The sequence below is a fragment of the Sylvia atricapilla genome, chromosome 30, assembly GCF_009819655.1.
Source record: "Sylvia atricapilla isolate bSylAtr1 chromosome 30, bSylAtr1.pri, whole genome shotgun sequence".
Lineage (NCBI taxonomy): Eukaryota > Metazoa > Chordata > Aves > Passeriformes > Sylviidae > Sylvia > Sylvia atricapilla.
In genome coordinates, this window is record NC_089169.1 from 1465816 (window position 1) to 1483595 (window position 17780).

General features: G+C 55.0%; 2 protein-coding genes across 5 annotated transcripts; one reads left to right on the forward strand and one right to left on the reverse strand.

The window, feature by feature from the left end:
- Positions 1-322: 322 nt before the first annotated feature.
- Positions 323-6141, forward strand: RNF115 (ring finger protein 115). 4 transcript variants are annotated; one of them, XR_010745562.1, is made up of 9 exons: positions 323-443; positions 1036-1087; positions 2411-2616; positions 3207-3278; positions 3368-3440; positions 3518-3611; positions 4869-4984; positions 5055-5227; positions 5955-6141. XR_010745562.1 is itself a non-coding variant. In XM_066337907.1 (8 exons), exons 3-8 carry the CDS (start codon positions 2435-2437, stop codon positions 5163-5165), a joined length of 648 nt encoding a protein of 215 aa, XP_066194004.1. In that variant the 5' UTR covers positions 323-443; positions 1036-1087; positions 2411-2434; the 3' UTR covers positions 5166-6141. The 4 variants fall into 4 exon arrangements, 2 of the variants coding, with proteins under 2 accessions (XP_066194004.1, XP_066194003.1); XR_010745561.1 differs by having other exon boundaries at positions 4869-5227; XM_066337907.1 differs by having other exon boundaries at positions 5055-6141.
- A 597-nt stretch (positions 6142-6738) lies between these two features.
- On the reverse strand, positions 6739-16716 carry ITGA10 (integrin subunit alpha 10). Its single transcript, XM_066337905.1, has 30 exons — positions 16544-16716; positions 15786-15897; positions 15099-15196; positions 14935-15014; positions 14725-14839; positions 14479-14606; positions 13767-13915; positions 13275-13425; positions 13028-13193; positions 12862-12935; positions 12577-12721; positions 12092-12240; positions 11860-12003; positions 11388-11591; positions 11157-11287; positions 10690-10856; positions 9913-10055; positions 9703-9810; positions 9543-9628; positions 9324-9465; positions 8902-8994; positions 8755-8831; positions 8573-8656; positions 8401-8485; positions 8222-8335; positions 8061-8144; positions 7854-7967; positions 7657-7749; positions 7253-7366; positions 6739-7002 (listed from the first exon to the last, which is right to left on the reverse strand). Exons 1-30 carry the CDS (start codon positions 16701-16703, stop codon positions 6946-6948), a joined length of 3567 nt encoding a protein of 1188 aa, XP_066194002.1. The 5' UTR covers positions 16704-16716; the 3' UTR covers positions 6739-6945.
- Between the last annotated feature and the right edge of the window lie 1064 nt (positions 16717-17780).

Genomic DNA, 17780 nt, shown 5'->3' on the forward strand with positions numbered 1-17780 from the left:
AGTGCTCAAAATGTGAGATTTGGGAAGGCTCTGACTGCGGGATGGGATCTGGAGAGGGAAGATCCATGAGAGAGGATCTGTGGAGTCGTGTTTTTTTTCCATGGTTTTCTCCAAATCTAAGCCAATCTGCAGCTCTGGGACAAAATTCTGGGAATTGGAACAGGGAAAATTTTTCTTCTTGGAAGGAATTTTGTTCTCTGCCTCTGCAGTTCCCACCAGTGGCTCTTTTGCTCACTGGTGCCCAAATTCCATGGGATTCGGATTTTGTGGTGTTGTTATGAGCTGCTTGGGATCTAGGACCAGGAATCTTCCTGAAGGGAGATTTTTTTTCTTTAGAATTCCTAACATTTTGTGTCTAATCCCAGCTCCCTTTTGTCTTCCCAGGAATATACCTGCCCTCGCTGTGAGTCTGGCTTCATTGAGGAAGTCACTGATGATTCCAGGTACCAGAGAATGTTACCAGGCATGTGGAGAGACAATGAATCAAATAATACAGAGATTTAGTGTGAAAAATGCCATTTTTGCTCTTTTTTGATGTATGTTCCCCCCTTGTTTTGGGTTTTTTTTTTGGTTTTTTTTTTGTTTTGTTTTTGGTTTTTTGTTTGTTTTTTGGGTTTTAGGGTTTGTTTGTCTGTAAAAGAAAAACCGTTTTTTTGTCTTCTTGATATTTTTACCCTTTTTGGTGTTTTTTTACTCTTTTAATTTTATTTTTTGCGCTATTTGATTTTTTTTCTTATCCTTTTTAGTGTTTTAGAAAAAAAAACTTTTTACTATTTTTGGTGTCTGGCCTTTGTTTTAAATTTTTTTTTTCTTACCCTTTTTGTCTTTTTGTTTTTGGTTTTTTTGTTTGGGGTTTGGTTTGGGTTTTTTTTTTGGGGGGGGGTGGTTTTGGTTTTTGGGGGGGGGGGGCGGTTTGGTTTTTGTTTGTTTTTTTTCTACCCCTTCTGAGTAGATTTCAGGAAACAAAGAGGGGATTTGGGGAGCACAGCAGGATTTCAGGAATGGGCCCTGCCCTCACTCTTCTCTTTTTCACAGTTTTTTTGATGGGAATGCCCTGGACGACAGCCCCTCCTCACAGTTCACAGAGGTGAGTTTTCCTGTGGCATCTTCCCCAGCAGCTTCTTTTTCTGATAGTTTGCAGCATGTGGGGGAGTTTTCAAGAAACTGAAAATTGGCATTGGGACCCGCCACGGATGGGCACAACAGGAACAGGAGGATTCAGGGAAGTGCCTTGCCCTGGCAGATCCTGGGATTTGTGTGAGGATGCTCAGCCAGGCAAAGAGGTATTCACTGGCTCTTCCTGCTCCCAGATTTTTCAGAATCTATCAATTTTAAAGTCCAAACCCATAGGAAATCCACTCGATCCTGGGCCAGAAATGTGGTCACCAAATAGTCAGAAGTTCAGTCTGTTCCCAATCTGGATCCTTCCTGCTTGCTTCCATGCTCCAAGCATCCAGCTGAGTCTCTCCCCATCTTCATCTGGATCCATTTGTCCAGATTATTGCTAGGATATCAGTTTGTGTCCCAGAAGTTCCCGAGTTTCAGGGAGATCCTGATCGCATCTTCCTGCTCATGGAGCTTTGAGGTCCGTTAATTAAACTGGATTTGGGGATGAATAGTAATTGAACGTTCTCCCCGAGGTTGCAGGCAAAGCTCCCATCAGAGCAGCAGAACAGGGAATGTTTATACATTGGTTTTTATTCTTTAATTCAGATGGATTTATGGGAGAGGGTCTCTGCAGGGTCTCCAGGTTCTAGCTCTGGCTCCTCCTTCCTGGGGGTTTTCCTGCACTCCTGGAGTGGTGTAGCAAGGAGCTCCATGGATCATCCCTCGCTTAGCCTCAGAGAGGCTACAGGAGGGGAATTGGGTAAATCAGAGAGCAGGTGGGATTTAGCACCACAGGATCCATTGCAGGGGCAGGGAATGGCATTATCCACATGGACAGATCTCACAAAACAATAGTATGAGGGGCACAGGATTGGGTGACCCCTTGTGATGCTTCTGGGGAGACTCCAGGGACACCCCAGGGATATGGATACTGTCCTTCTGCCCTTAAACATCCATGTCCTCCCCATGGCTGAAAGGCCTCTGAGTGATCCCGTGGATTTGTGAGTGTCCAGCATTATTCCTCCTCAAATTCCAGCCTTTGGAGAGAGGGAGAGATCAACCCCACAGCTTCCAGATTTATTAGGATCCATGCAGAGTGGGGAGTTGCACTGGGGGTGTTGCAGGAGCTCTGGAGCCACTTGGGCTATAATTAAGCCCTTTTGCCAGACTTTTTTTTCCCAGGATCCACAAAAGCTATGGGAATGCGCTCCGGTGAAGTGGACTCCGCTGCCTCTGTGTTCCCACTGGGATGAGCACCAGAGCTGAGTGGGGATCATGTCTCCTGTCTTCCCCCTCTCCACAGCTTTGGGACCACTTGGATCACACGATGTTCTTCCCGGATTTCCGGCCATTCCTGAGCAGCAGCTCCCTGGATCCGGAGAGCCGGGACACGGAGAGGGGCCCCCCAGCCGAGCTCTGGGGGCCCAGTCGCCCCCCACGGCTTCCGATGCCTCGGAGGTACCGATCCCGTGGTAGCTCCCGCCCAGATCGCTCGCCTGCCATTGAGGGGTGAGTGTCTTTTCCAGGGAAACCGGGAGATTTGGCGAGAAACCTGGGAAAACGCAATCCTGGCACTTCCTGTGAGCCCTTTTAGCCACAATTCTGAGTCATTTTCCCTGTCTTGCTGCCTGGAACACAGGGGATTCTCAGCACTCACATCCTGTTCTCATCCCTAATTCCTTTGTGCTTTCCTTCCATTTTGGAGCTTTATCCAGGAAATTTCTAACTGTGAGCCCTGTATCCATGGGAAAAGGAATCCCTGGTTTACTGCCTATTCTTTCTGCCACAATTTATTTATTCATTTAGCTTGTTGTTTCCATGTTTTTCTTGGTTTTCCCTGTCCCAGTACCAACTCTTCCACTGGAACTCAAGGCATTCCTACTTCTCCCACCTTGGGATGAGCTTGCATCCGTAATTACTTCCTACTGTCTCTGTCTGTTTTGGAGCTTTATCCAGGGATTTTCACAGTCATGAGCCATGCAGCCAGGCATCTGTAGAGCAGGAATTCTTGGTTTTCCTGCTTATCTTTTCTTCCACCATTTATTTACTTACTTAACTTGTTCTTCCCGTGTTTTTCCTTCCCATGCCTCCTTTTTCAGGATAATCCAGCAGATCTTTGCTGGTTTTTTTGCCAACTCAGCTGTTCCTGGCTCCCAACATCCTTTTTCCTGGTGAGTAGCCCAGAACCCAAGTACCAATAACCCAGCACCTAGGGGCTGGTTTGGCATTGGGGGCAATTCCTGGACTCTCCTATTGGCAGGAGCGGAATGCTGCACTCCAATCCTGGGGATTATGCATGGGGACAGAGCGGCCTTGATGCCATCGTCACCCAGGTGAGGGGCACCTCTGCTGGGGGCAGATTCAGTGGCAGATCCCTGCTCCTGAGCACAGAGTTTTTCCCTCTCCACAGCTCCTGGGTCAGCTGGAAAACACGGGACCACCACCAGCAGACAAGGAGAAGATCTCGTCACTCCCAACGGTGCCAGTGACACAGGAACAAGTCGGTGGGTGACTCCATCCCCAGATCCAATGGCACTTGGATCCTGGTGTTTGACATCCTGAGCTCCCCCATTACTGCTTTCTTCCCTGTGAAATTGGGCTGGAAACCTTCAGTTCCCAAGCTTTGCTGCTGCCATCTCTGGTGTTCAGTTCTCTCAGGGATCTTGGAGCTCCAGCATTCCACATCCAGAGTGTTTGGGGGGAGTTCTAGAATTTGCCGTTCTGACTCTTCCCATCTCCATGATGGTTTTCCAGTCCCTGTTTGTGCTCTCAGCTTGTCCCTTCTTCCCTTTCAAACTGGCTCTAGAAATGTTATGGAAAACTGCCAGCAGGGGCCTGGGAGTGTCTCGGAACAATCCTGGCTTTGCAATTAAAAATCTCTGTGAATTTTTCAGTCCTAGGATCCCTCCCCCTCCCAGCTGCTCTGTTACCAGAACCCTACTCCTCCATTATGGTTAAACCAGACAGTTCTATGCAGGATATTTTTATCCCGTGGTTTTACACACCCCTCTGTCCTCCTCCGGAAAGGCAAGGACTAGCTGGAATTCCATGTGTCTGTGCCCACAGAGCCCAGGCAGGCTAGGAAACATGAAATCTTGGAATATCCAAAGTCGGAAGGGGTCCCTGAGATTGCTGAGGGAGCTCAGCTCCTGGTGGTGTCCATGTCAGCATCACGAGCTTGGGACAGTGGGAAAGGGAGTGGGATTTCAGCCACCTCCCACAGCTGTTGACACCCGGCATCAGTATCATCAACCCGTATTCCAGGCTGGGAAATTGTGGTGGCCATCCAAACATCCTTACTTTGATTTTTGTTTGGTGGTGGTGGTGTACAGAGAACATCGGGAATTCCCTATATTCCCTGGGGATTGTGTGTGGATGGATGGATGGATGGATGGATGGATGGATGGATGGATGGATGGATGGATGGATGGATGGATGGATGGATGGATGGATCACAGCTGGTGCACCTCAGAGCTCATGTTCCCAGCAGGAATTCTTTGTTCCCTGGATGGTACATCTGCTGTGGATTGTATCCTAGCGTGGAAATCCCGATGCTCGTGTTCCTAGTGAGATTTCATTGATCCGTGGATGTTCCATCTCCAGCAGACACAAATGACCTGTGAATCTCAGAGCTCCTGTTCCTGGTGGGATCCCTTTGGTCCCTGGGACACCTCATTGCCAGTAGACCCTACACAAGTGTCTGCCATTTACCAGAGCCTTTATTCCTGTCCCCTTGACCTGCTGTTCCCTGTTTTCTGCAGACACAGGGCTGGAGTGCCCGGTGTGCAAGGAGGATTACACTGTGGCAGAGCAGGTCCGGCAGCTCCCCTGCAACCACGTCTTCCACAGCAGCTGTATCGTGCCTTGGCTGGAGCTGGTAAGATCCCAGAAAACCCGTGTATCTCACAGGATAATCCCCCAGGATAACGGCTCTGTGTTCCTCGCAGCACGATACATGTCCCGTCTGCAGGAAGAGCCTAAAGGGGGAAGATTCCACCCGGCAAATGCCGACTCCTGATGCTTCCGACAGCCCAGTGCAGGAGCGATGGACTTTCTGACTCTTCTGAAAGGTTCTGGAGTGCTCCAGAGGGTTCCGGAGGCCAGAGCATCCCTGCTCGAGGTGTACATTGTCTGAGAATTCCAACAAACCCCTCCAAGTAGTAGGAATTAGGGGGCCCACCCTGTGGGATTACAGCACCAAGCGCTCTTCTCCCAGAAATTTATCCTTCTGCTCTATGGAATTGCCTCATTAGTCCTAAACTGGGAATTTTGGGAGTGATTTGATTTCATTTTGTATCAGAAAAGGGTTTTTTTCCCGTGGGGCCCAGTCCAGAGAGGGGTTCCAAGTTCCTCATAGCCTTCTCTGGAAAAAGGTTGGGATAAAAAATGGATTCTGAGGATGTTCCTGCACTCCTGGAGATAGGAATTGTATCCACGAGAGATTTTGTTGCCCCATTTTGGATTCTTTGGATCTATGTAGTTAATGCAGGTGGAAGAAGGAAGGGTCTGGAGGCCTTCCTTGGGAAGGTCAGACCCTCAGGAGCCCTTCGTGGTTCTGGAAAGGCTCTGGGAATGCTGTGGTATCAGGAATGCGCTGAGCAGGATTTTTTCTCATCCTGGACTATTTTTGGGGTTAATTCGGGTCTTTCTGACCCTTTTCCACATGCCTGTGGCCCCAGGTGTGTCCAAATTTCCCTCCAGTCCCACGAGTCAGTTCCAGGTGGGAATTATGGACCACTCCCTTGGGAATCCCCCCACCCTCCCCCATAAGTTAAGGAAACTCTTTATTTTTGCTGATTCTTTGGTTGTTTTGAGAATTCTTTCCCATTTCTGTGACTTTTTTCCAGGTCTGAATCCTGGGAGTTAGCCTCATGCTCATGGTATCCACTGACTGCCCTAAGGGGACACTGTGACCCCCATTCCTGGTGGGGGGGAACATTCCCAAACCCCTTGGGCTCAGTGGCTCCGCATCCACATGGACTTAATTCCTGATTTTCTTTGCTCTTCCGTCCAATAAAGGCCTTTCTCAATTAATTCCCCTTCCCAACTCATCCTTGGAGCTGGGAAAGGGAGGCAGGAGCAGGGATACTCCTGGGAGAGGGGTGCAGAAATGAGCTCAGAAAAAGCTTTTGGGGAAGGAAAACCCTGATTTGCAGTATTTGTCCTCTAGGGAGGATATCCAAACACCTCCTGCTTTGTTGGGACACATTCTCCCTGTCCTTCCTCCCTGCTCTGCTGGAAGCCATTCTGGACACAGGGACACCCCAGTCCTTGGGCAGGAGCTCAGACAGGACTGTGGATGCAACAGAGGTTGAGAAAATCCAGCTGGATCCTGGGTTTATCCCAGTGCTCTTCCCTGTTATCCAGCATGTCCAGCTCCCCTGATGGAGATTTCTGGGGGATCACACCCACTCACTTCCTGCTTCCACTTCTTCCCTCTTCCACATCGTGCTTGAAAGCAGGAATTCCTTCCCTGTAGTTCTGGATTTAACCTGGATTTAATTCCAGAGCCAGTGGGATCTCTCCCCATCCCCCTGTTGTACTTGGGATCAGTCTAGAGATTTTTCCCTGAATCAAGAAGCATTCCTGCTCCCAGATCGTCTGCCTGCACAGGGATGCAGGACACGGCAGTACCACAGGCCAGAGCTTTATTGCTGGAGCTGCTTCATTCTAGCTCATTCACACTTTTCCCACTTCCGGATGTTCCCCCAGATCCTCTGGCTTGCTCATCCTTCCACCAGCCCAGGAGTCCCAAGTCCTGAGATGGCCCTGGAATGTGTCCTGGGAGGGAGGTTCCGGGATGTCCTCCCAATGTCCTCCCGCGCCAGAGCTGCCACCTCAGCGCTCCTCATCCTCCTCCTCCCGGGAGGGCTTCCGGTGGGAGAAGAATCCCAGCTGGGGGCAGGGGGGGAAGAGGAGGAATTGGAGGTCTGGAAATGTCCTCCCTCTGGGGAGGGTGGCAATCGACACCTCCCCCTCGGGATGACATCATGACCCTCTCAAAGTGACACTGTGACCCTCTCTCCCCACCCTCAGGTGAAATCATGACTGCCCCAGGGTGATAGCATGACCCCCCAAGGTGCTATCATGATGCCACTCCCCGCATGGCATCTCAACCCTCCCCAAGGTGACATTGTGACCTCACCCTCCAGAGGCCAAGGCTGAGCAGCGCCAGGAGCAGGAGCCCCCCCAGGGCACTGCCCCCCAGGATCCACAGGGACACGGACACCTGCCGTCCCTGGAGCACTTCCAGCACCAGCTGCAGGAACAGGGATTGGCGAGAGGAGCGAGAATTTGGGGGAGAAAACCAGGATGAATTAGAGGGGAACAGGGATTTGTACAGGAAAAATGGCGAGGGAGGCAAGCAGAGAATTTGGGGGGGGGGAAGGGGCTGCGAAACTGACTTGGATGGAGAGACGGAAATGCAAGGATTAGAGGGGAAACGGATGGGGGGGGTAAAACAGGCATTGAGGTAGAACAGGGAATTTGGGGAGGGGAACAAGGATGGAGGGAGGACAATGGGGAATTTGGCGGGGGGGGAGGTCCTACCTCCCTGCGCTGTGCCCCCTCCTCCAGCACCAACACGCCTCCCGTGACCCTCAGCCAGACACTGCCGACTATCCTCAAGCTCCGGAATTTCACCTGGATGTGGGAAATGGGAGGTTCTGAGCCATGTGTGCCCCCCACCTGGGATCCTCCCTGGAGCAGGGACCACCCTAATTCCCTGCATGCCCCCCTTTACTCACTCCACTGAAGAAGCTGTCATGGAGGGTGCGCAGGAGCTGGATGGAGACTCCTCCACCACGTTCCAGCCTCCCCAAGCAGCAGCTCAGCTCCTGGCACCAGGTGTTGGAACAGTCCTGGGGGGCAAAAATTTGCAGGAGGAGTGATGGGAGTCCCCCCGAACCCTCCAAATCCCCAGGGGTGGGCAGGTTGGGCACAGTGATCCCTACCAGCCTGTCCATGTGCTGCAGGTCCTCAGGGGGCACTGGCACCACCTGTGTCCTCTCATCAGGGGGTTGCAGCACACAGGTGGCCTGGGGAGGGAAAGAGGGGCTTCAAAGGGAGGGCACAGGGACCACCCCAAGGGCCCTTAACTGTCCCCCATACTCACGTTTTCAGCCAAGACATGAGTGATAGACAGGATGGTGGCCTGATGGTGGCCCAGTGCTGGCAGGGCCATGTGTAAGGTGACATTCTGGATAGGGTAGCACCCCAAATTCTGCACCTGGACGGGTGCATGATGAGCCAAGGCTCCCCTGGGACCCACTCCCCAGGCCCTCATAATCTCACCTTGACCGTGGTGGTGAATTCGGGACCAGAGCTGTGGATGAAGGTGCCAAGGGGATGAACCTCATAGCGATGCAGGTTGGTGTTACTGGAGGGGCACACAGGAGGGTTACGTCCATTGTGTGTGTCCCCTTTCATGACCCCCCCATTCTGCCTCATGTTCTCCCAGCCCCACCTGGACAGGAACAGGTTGGGCTCATAGCGGATGGGGACAGAAAGCTTGACTACGTTGTCCTGTGGTGTCGCCTCGGTGCTGTCACTAGATGGGGGGACACTTGGGAGTATCCCCAGACTCAACCCATGTCTCTGGGGTGCAGGCCCTCCCCCAAGGGTTCAGTGGTCACCCTACACCCCTACCTGGTGGCCTGGAGCATCACTTCAGCACGGTCCAGAAGGATGGTGCAGCTGAACTCCAGCTCCAGGGTGAAGGACACCTGGGGGGGCTCAGAGGGGTGTGATGGGGGTTTGGCATCCCAAGAGGCTCATGGGAGTCTAGGGTCCTACCTTGGCCTGCGAGCGGAAGACAGGATACCCAACGCTGCAGCGGCGGTAGTGTCCCCCCAGTGCTGAGCACTCCAACTTCACCATACTGGGATCCTGCCAGGGGGATACAATAGGACATGGAGTTGGGGTACTTGGGGCACTGGGAGGTAGCAGCAATAGACCCCCACAGGGGGATACTGGGAAGCCACAGGGAACCAATGGAACACAGTCTCCCACCTGGGAGATGTTGGGGACACAACATACCCCTGTCCCACTTGAAATGGGTTTGGGAACCCAATGGACTTCAACCCATTCCACCTGGAACGGGGTGGGACAAGAATGACCTAGAGGTTTTCCAAAAAAACCTGGGTCTCCATCTTTACCCTGGTGGGAGAGTTTGGAGGGGCTACTCAGGGACTTGGGGCTACCCCCCCAGCCTGTACCTGGGGCACGAGACTAGAGAAGTGGAGGTTCCCAGGCAGGTGCAGCCATAGGCTGGCATTGTAGGCATTCTCCTCCCGGTTCTCTAGCTCCACCTCCACCAGCATCCGCCTCCGGCCCTTCCGCAGGATGTGGGGGCTCTGACTGGAGGCCAGGGGGTCACAGGGGACTCCTGGGATCCCAGAGACACCATGAGGACACTGAGGGGACACCAGGGGTACCTGGAGCCCACAATGTCTGTGGTGGCCTTGAGCACCAGGTCAGTGACACACTCGTCGTCATCCCCGCAGTCCTTGAAAAACGGGATCTGGAAGGAGCCAGGGGTGATCGTGGTGTCCAGGGGTGATCCCAGTGTCCAGGGACACCCCTCCCAGTACACACCAGTTTGTGGATAGTAGTGGGAGATGCCTCATCCAGCACCGACCTCGCAGCTACGTCCAGGGCCCAGGTGAGGCTGAGGCTGAGGGGCCGCAGGTAGTCTGAGGTGTCCTGCAGAATCAGAGGATCTCATCAGCCTCACTCCAGTCAGACCCTGGGGATGGGGGGCAGGAAGAGCCCTCCTGTGGGGCAGGGAAGAGTCCTTGGGCTGACCAGGACATGGAAGGGAATGCGAATGCAGCTCTGCCTTCCCAGTGGGAGCTCAATTTGGCGCTGGAGCAGTCGGCGGGCACCTGAGTCAAAGGCAGCACGGGATCCTGGGATCCGCTCCTCCAGGGACACATTGTATCGGAGAGCTGGGGGATAGAGAGCGGGTCAGGGACCAAGACACCTGAGGGAGTGGGTGCTGCAGTGAGACTCCAGGGAAGTCTGGGGATGCTCCAGGGACGTGCTGGGTTGCACTGGCAGGGCTCCAGGGAAGGCTCAGAGGCTCTAGGATGTTGTTGCATGCTCCAGTGGGGCTCCGGGGATAGGGGTGCTCTGTTGATATTCAAGGGACACTGCAGGATGCTCCTGCGAGATTCCAGGGCTACCCTGGGATGCTCCAGGAGTGATCCAGGATCACCATATATATGCTCTGGAAAGATTAAGGGAATGCCTGTGGGATGCTCCTGGGAGGCTCCAGGGACATTGCGATCCTCCAGCAACACCCAGTGATGATCCGGGGCCCTCAGGATGCTCCAGGGATGCTCCAGGAATTCTCCAAGACACCTTGGGACACTCCAGGAATGTTCCAGGGACACTCTGGGATGCTCCTGGAATTTTCCTGGAATGCTCCCAGGTTCTCTAAGGATCCCACTCTGGGATTCTCGGGGGACAGCCCAAGATGCTCTAGTAATACCCTGGGATGTTCCAAGGATGCTCCAGGACCCTTTGAGATGCTTCTGGGATGCTCCAGGGACCCTGCAGTCCTCCACTGCCAACACTCACCAATATCCATGTCCACAGGGTTCTGTGTGCGTGTCTCAGCACGGAAGCAGATCCGGGCCCGCAGGCAGACAGCACTGGAGCCACTGCGCTGGCAGTTCCGTCGTGTGACACTGACAGCTGCTGGCTCCACGGACATCCATGCGGATACCTGGATGATCCAGCTGGACCTGAGAGACAGAGTCACACCTGGGATCTCATCTGGATCATGTGGGGACAGGGACACCCACCTGGCCCTACTCTGGATCCTGTCACAGGGGATACTGAGGCATGGAGAGCCCTGAAGCATCCCAGGTTCTCGCAAGAGGAAACTGAGGCTCTTTGCTCCTAAATGTCCCCATGACCCACATGTCGCTGTTCCTGGGGTGTCTCTGTTGGCAGGGTGTCTCTGTTCCTCTTCCATGTCCCTATTCCCGAGATATCCCTGTGGCCGGGATGTCCTTGTCCCCGAACCCTTGATCCCTACTCACCTCAGCACTACAGCCGCACCCTGCGCCCCCACGGCCACGTCCACCAGCCCGTCTCCATCCATGTCTACCCGTCCGTCCACGCTGATCCCGAAATACCGGAGGCTCGACCCCAGCGCTGCTGCCTCGATACGCTGAGGACGAGAATTGTGGCATCGCCGTTGGCTCGTACAGGGTTGTACTCACTGCAGCCGTGGCATCCAGCCTGTCCCAGTGCTCCCAGCGCCGTCTCACCTGCTTGTATTGGGGCAGGAGGGTGTCCGGGGCGACGTGGAACACATAGAGAGCCCCGCGGTGCCCGTCCTCCAGGGGAGCTCCCACCACGACTCCAGCCAGCCCATCCTGGCTCAGGTTCGGCACCGCGCCCAGGGCGGAGCCGAATTTGGAATCCTGCGGCCTCGGCTCAGGGTGCAGCGAGCCCGCGGGGCTCAGGCGGTCCTGGGAGGTGCGGAGGGGCCTCGGTACCCCCACGGGACAGGCAACCCCTCAATCCCACCGTGTTCCCTCGATCCCCTCAAATCCCCTCAATCCCTTGCATCCCTCCAATCCCTCTGCATCCTGCTGATCCTCCCAGTCGCCTGCCCCCAAGCACACTCCGACGCCTCCGTCCACCCCAGCCTCCCGCCGCTCTCACCTGCCCCCTCCCCAGCCCCTCCCCTGCTCCACACCGTACAGCTACCCCCCCGCTCAACACCTGCCCTCTCACCTGCCCCACACGGTACACATAGACCCTCCCCATCTCTCTGCTCTGGCCCCCTAGGTAGGTGGGCGCGGCCACCAGCAGCAGGTCACTGTCCCCATCTCCCTCCAGGTCCAGGGCCAAGACCTCGCTGCCGAAGTAGGAGCCGATCTGGGAGTGCAAGGGGCTGTGAGGCTGAGGCGGGGTAGGGGGCCCATACTCACCCCAAAGGCCCTCGAGGCCCCTGGCCGCCCCTCACCTGCTCCCCCATTAGTGCCTGGGCCACCGTCACAGTCCCTGTGGGGTCCAGCTGGAAGAGGACAACTTTGCCCTTGTGCTGAAATCGGGGAGCACCTGCCACTAACAAGCGCTGCCCCCTTGGGAGCTGCAGCGAGGACACAGAATACCCTGGGGGGGAAACAGGGTCAGTGAGAGGGACAGCCCTGGGGAGACAGGGTCCCCAGTGTATTCCTGGGGCATCCTAAATATCCAGGTTTGGAGCATCCCTGGAGTATGGAGTATCCCAGGGTACCCCAAATATACAGGACAGGGAGCATCCCTGGGACACTGAGCATTTCTGGATCACTAAGCATCCCACATATCCACGACATGGAACATCCCCACTTCACCCCTGACCTCCAGGACATGAAACATCCCTGATTCATATCAAATCTCAAGGATATGAGTATCCCTGGTTCACCTCACATCCCTCAGTACACCCTCATCGCTTGAGATCCCCCATACCCAGATACGCTGCATGGTTCTTCAGCTCCAGTGGGAATTCCTCCTGAAATGCTTCCCGGGGTGGAACAATGTGCCCACGCTGGCTGTCCTCCAGCACACCTCCCTCCCAGTCATAGGATCCGACCATTCCAAAGAGGATCCCATCCTGCCAGGATGGGTGGGACAGGTCAACCCGGAAACACCACAGTGTCCCCAGTCCCTACCAATGTCACCCTCCCATCCCAGGACACTCAGCAGAGCTGAGATGGGCTAAAGGCTATTTTCCACTTTTCCCAGTAGGATCACCTCGAGGCGGTGGACGGAAAAGCCGATCTGGGACATCTCCAGCTCGAAGGCACTCTCGTTGTTGCCACGGGTGCCTGACCAGTGGAGAAAGGAGACTCTGTTCCTCCAGCTGCACTTCCAGCTGGAATTCCCAGCCCTACCCAGGATCCCAGCCTCAAGCCAGCACCTTCCAAGCTGAAGATCCGATCTCCCAGAGCATCCACGATGTCATTGAGGGCAGCCTCATCTGTGACATTGAAGAAATACTTCTCATCAGGGTCACTGGCGATGGACTTGATCTCCCGGATGAAATCCTCGGGATCCTGCTGCCGACGCAGGTAGTGCCCAAGGACCTGAGGGAGGGACAGGGGTCAGAGGGAGCTCCCCTGGGGTTAAGAGAATGCAGGGATGAGGATTAGTGGGAGAGGCCTCACGGCGATGGCATAGCGGGTGACATTGTGCCGGTCGCACTCTGCCAGCGCAGCCGGCAGCTCATCCCCATCGTGAGACTCCCCGTCTGTCACCACCAGCAGCAGTCGTGTGGCCCCTGGGCGCCCGCCTTGTGCCGTGCTGAAGGACTCTGTGCTGTGGGAATGCGGCTGGCAGAATGTTCCATACCCATCCTAATACTCTCCCCAGTCATAACCCCGCTCCCAACCCTGCTCCAGATCTCAGTCCCAGTCCTGACCCCAATCCCAACTCCAACCCCAATCCAAATCCTGACGTGATCCCAAGCCTGATACCAATTCCAATCCCAATCCTTATTCAAATCCCAATGCCAACCTAAACCTTAATCCCCATTCTGATCCCAGTCCCAGCCCCACTCCCTCTCCCAATCCCAATCCTGATCTCAATCCTGATGCAAATGCCATCCCCAATTCTACCCTCATTCCCAATCCTGCTCGCATTCCCATTCCAGAGCCCACCATGCCTGCCGGATGGCCATGGCTGTCCGCGTCTCCCTCCCCTCCTGACGTGTCAGGTTCCGGGCAGCCTCAAGCAGGCTCTGGGCCGTGGGGTGCTGCCCCAGTGGCCACTCCTGCACCAGCCGCTCCCCATACTGCAGCACTCCCACCTGAAATGGGAAGAGTCAAAGCCAGAGGGGGCCCCAAGTCCATAGGGACATCACTCAAACCCACAGGGAGTCCCCAAGTCCACAGAGACCCTTCAAATCCCCAGGGCGCTGCCGTGGCACCTGCTCCTGCACCACCCGTTCACTGTATGGCAGCCCCTTCACCTGAAACGGGGGGAAACCCGAGCCAGGGACTCCTCCAAACCCAAAGGGAGCTCCCCCAAATCCCACGGGAACCCCTAATCCCTGGAAAAGGGCACCTTTGGCCCTGCCAAAATCATCTCCATCCAACACAGTCCTAGGGACAATGATGTCACCCCAGGGCAGCATCTCCACGGGGGTGGCATCACCCCAGGACAGTGGGGTGATCACCTTGGGGAAAATGACGTCACTCCAAGGATAGAACCATCCCAAGGGATAATGGCATCACCCCGCAGACAATGACATCACCCTAAGGCTAGCATCACCCCAGGAGCAACAGCATTGCCCTGGAGAAAATCAGTTTGCCCTGGGGACACCATCCCAACCTTGGGGACACTGTGGTGGCCAAGGTGCCATGCCCTGACCTGGGTCTGCCCAGGACCGATGAAGAAGCGTCCCAGGATGTTCCCAAGGAATGCCTGCACCTCCTCCCAGGGGTAGATGCTGTTGGAGCCATCCAGAACCAGGATGATGTCCAGGTAGGTAGCACAGCCTGGCAGGGGACACCAGGGTGGCACATGTGGGCATGGAAAGTCCTGGGAGGATCCCAGGAGCATCCCAGGTTCTCACAAGAGGAAACTGTATATCCCAGTATGTCCCACCCCACTCACGCTGTACTGTGGGTGCAATGGTCCCCATGAGCTGGAGCTCCTCATTGAGTTGGACACAGCGACCAGTGCTGAACACAGAGGTGCCACATTCCTGGGACCAAAGTGGGGCGCAGACCTTGCGGGGTGACATGAGGACACAACGTTGACGTTCATCTCCCTCCCCTCATCCCCTGCCATGCCTCAGTTTTCCTCTGCAGAGCCTCTGCTTACCACAAATCCACCATCCTTGGAGTCCACCAGTGTCATCCCAAGGCGTCCGGTGCTGCTGTGGAGCCATGGAGCTGCAGCCCCTTGAGAACATGGGGACAGAAGCGGGGTGAGCACTGTGGGGGCCCCCCCCAGGCCTCACAGGTCATAGCCACCCCCCTTCATACCGAGGTTGGCCTTGGCACAGGAAGAGTTTTGGAGTCCCACGCCGCACTTGTAGATGTCACCTTGACCATTCCCATCCCAAGGGGCCCCCACCAGCAGCCTGGAGGGACAAGGGGGAGCACAGGCGATAGCACACATAGGGGACACTGAGGATATCACTACCCCTGCCCCACTCCAACCCAGTGGCACGTTGTTGGGGACACCATGCCAGGTTCTCCCTCCCACACTGCAGCACCAAGGCGACTTCCATGTGTCTGTCCAGCCATCTGGCCACAGCTTCCTGCTGCTCCGGCTCCTGCCCTCCTATGCTTCCCCTTCCCAACCTCAATCTTCCCCATCCCTGCCTTAGTTTCTCTTTCCCAAACTCACTTCCCCCACTTCCCATCACAGTTCTGGCACCCCATCTCAGTTTCCCCCTCCCTTCTCCCCTTTTCTGACTCAGTTTCCCCCATTCACCCTCAGTTTCCCTCTTGCCCTCCTCAGCTGCCCCTTTCCCACCTCACTACCCACATTCCTGTTTCCCCTTTCCTACCTGAGTTTCAACCTTCTTAACCTCATTTTCCCCCTCCCTGCTTCAGTTTCCGTTTCGCTGACCCCTCCTTCCCCCTCTCCCCACCTCAATCTCCCCTTTCTTGCCTCAGTTTCCCCTTATCTCCCGTCTCCCCCGGGCCCCCCTGGGGATCACTCACCACTTGTCCCCATCGCCCTCCCACTGCAGCACCCGGTACCCAAACTGGGACTCGGGGGGGCCCTGGAAGACCCGCGAATGCCTCACGTCGATGTTGAATCCCTCACAGAGCCCTGGGGAGGTGACGGAGGGTCTTGAGGTGGGGAGGGCACCTTGCACCCAAACTGCGGGGAAGAGGGGAGCCACCCCACGGAGAACCCCCAGCACCCCAAACACATCCCCACTCCCCAAATTAAGTCCCTAGCCCCCCCACCCCAAGCCCCGCGGCGCCAGCGCTGCCCACGCGCCTCAGTTTCGCCTGCGGCGGGGAGCGTGGGGGGGTCCCACCGGGTGCAGATGGGCGGGGGGTTGAACCGGACTACCCCCGGGGGGAAAGGGGTGGGTGGAAACGCCCTTTTTTGTCTTTCCCCCCATAAAAAAAAAAAAAAAAAAAAAAAAAAAAAAAAAAAAAAAATCATTAAACCCGGGGTTGATTTCCTTTTACAGGTTCCACTTCCCACCCTCACCCCGCCCCAAATCCAAGGAGATTTAGGTGGCTTCTCCCTCCAAAAAGCGTCCAAAATATATTGGGTGGGAGCAATGACCAAAACCGGCCTGTTTTTTCCTGGGTCCCCCAGACATTCAGAGAGGGGGGGAACCACGTTTGGCTGCACTCGGATTAATGAGTACTCGGCTCCTCACCCTCCCTCCTCCAACAGCCCCAAACCACCCCGAAATTGTCCAAAACCAGGGGATTTGGGGGAGCGGGAGGGGTGTTACCTGGGAGCAGGAACAGCGCCAAGAGCACCCCCCGGCTCCCCACACCCCACATCGCCGTGCTGCAGCTCAAAGGTGACTCTGGTTCCAGCCGAGACAAAATCCCGGGCTTTTTCCCTTTTTCGATCCTCTTTTTTTCAGTATATTTTCCCTCCTCCTTCATCTTCAATTGGCTGCTAAAAATAAATGTGGTTTGTTGGTTTTTTTGGTTTTTTTTTTTTTTTTGGTTTTTTTTTTTTTGGAGGGGGGCAAAGAGTTCGGGGGAAAAAAATAGGCTAAATGGTACAAACACAGGAAAAAGGGGAGTGGGAAAAGGGGAGGAGGTGGGTGCAGGATTTTGTGGGGGCTGCCGGGTGCTTGGGGGGCACTGGAAGGGGATTTTCCCACTTCTTCTGGAAAAATATTGTGGGAAAATTGTGCATCTCCTCCAAGGACCAAACCACACAGAGGGGGCAGTGACACCTGGATCTTCCCCGTGGGGCTCGTCAAGAAGGGGGTTGGAATAAGGGGTCTTGAGGGTCCCCCCTGGGGTCTGGGTAGGGTTTGGTTTGGGCTTGGGTGGATTTTGTGTGGATTTAGGTGGGTTTTGAGTTGCCACGTCCTCCGGATGACACTGCCACCTCCCGGAATGAGCTTTTGAGTGGGTTCAGAAAAAAAAAAAAAAAAAAAAAAAAAAAGGAAAATTTTCAGACTCTGCGATTTAGGACAGAGGGAAACTTGTGCTGCCAGCAGCTGTGGGACGGGCTGGAATTTTTGGGGAAAAAAAACCTAAGGAATGAGGAGAAAAACAGACAAACACTGTGCAGCTCCAGCTGTGGCCACAGACGGCACCACCCAGGTAGGGCCCCACCGGCACAGAAAGGGTCCCTCCGGGTCATAGGGGAAACTGAGGCACAGGGGGAGCCTCCTCCCACTCCAAGATTCTTTCTCCTTCCAATGCCCAAATGCCACTGGACAACCCAAACCCTCCTCCAAAATCCCTCTACCACTACCTCATACACCACTTCCCTCACCCCAAATCTCGGCCCCTGGGGTGCAGGAAGTTGGTCCAGGCTCAGACGGAGCAGAAAGAGCAATGCCAGAGATAGGATGGGAATGGGATGGGACTGGGACAGGGAAGGGACTGGGTATCGCCTCCACCCACCCTTTGAACTCAGGAAAAGCAGGGATATTCCCTCCCCAGTTCCAAGGGTTCTCTAAAGTCCCCTGAAACTACAGGCAAGTCCCAGCCCACTGGCCC

What these genes read in the sequence shown, in the direction of transcription:
- ITGA10 (XM_066337905.1), bottom strand. Translation starts at nt 16,703, where the DNA reads ATGAAGGAGGAGGGAAAATATACTGAAAAAAAGAGGATCGAAAAAGGG. An exon ending in CCAAGGATGGTGGATTTGTG is followed by an intron (nt 14,840 to 14,934) that starts GTAAGCAGAGGC and finishes TCACCCCGCAAG; the next exon opens with GTCTGCGCCCCACTTTGGTC. An exon ending in CCCAACCTGTTCCTGTCCAG is followed by an intron (nt 8,486 to 8,572) that starts GTGGGGCTGGGA and finishes GTGCCCCTCCAG; the next exon opens with TAACACCAACCTGCATCGCT.
- RNF115 (XM_066337906.1), top strand. Translation starts at nt 2,435, where the DNA reads ATGTTCTTCCCGGATTTCCGGCCATTCCTGAGCAGCAGCTCCCTGGAT. An exon ending in TTGATGCCATCGTCACCCAG is followed by an intron (nt 3,441 to 3,517) that starts GTGAGGGGCACC and finishes CCCTCTCCACAG; the next exon opens with CTCCTGGGTCAGCTGGAAAA. An exon ending in AGTGACACAGGAACAAGTCG is followed by an intron (nt 3,612 to 4,868) that starts GTGGGTGACTCC and finishes TGTTTTCTGCAG; the next exon opens with ACACAGGGCTGGAGTGCCCG.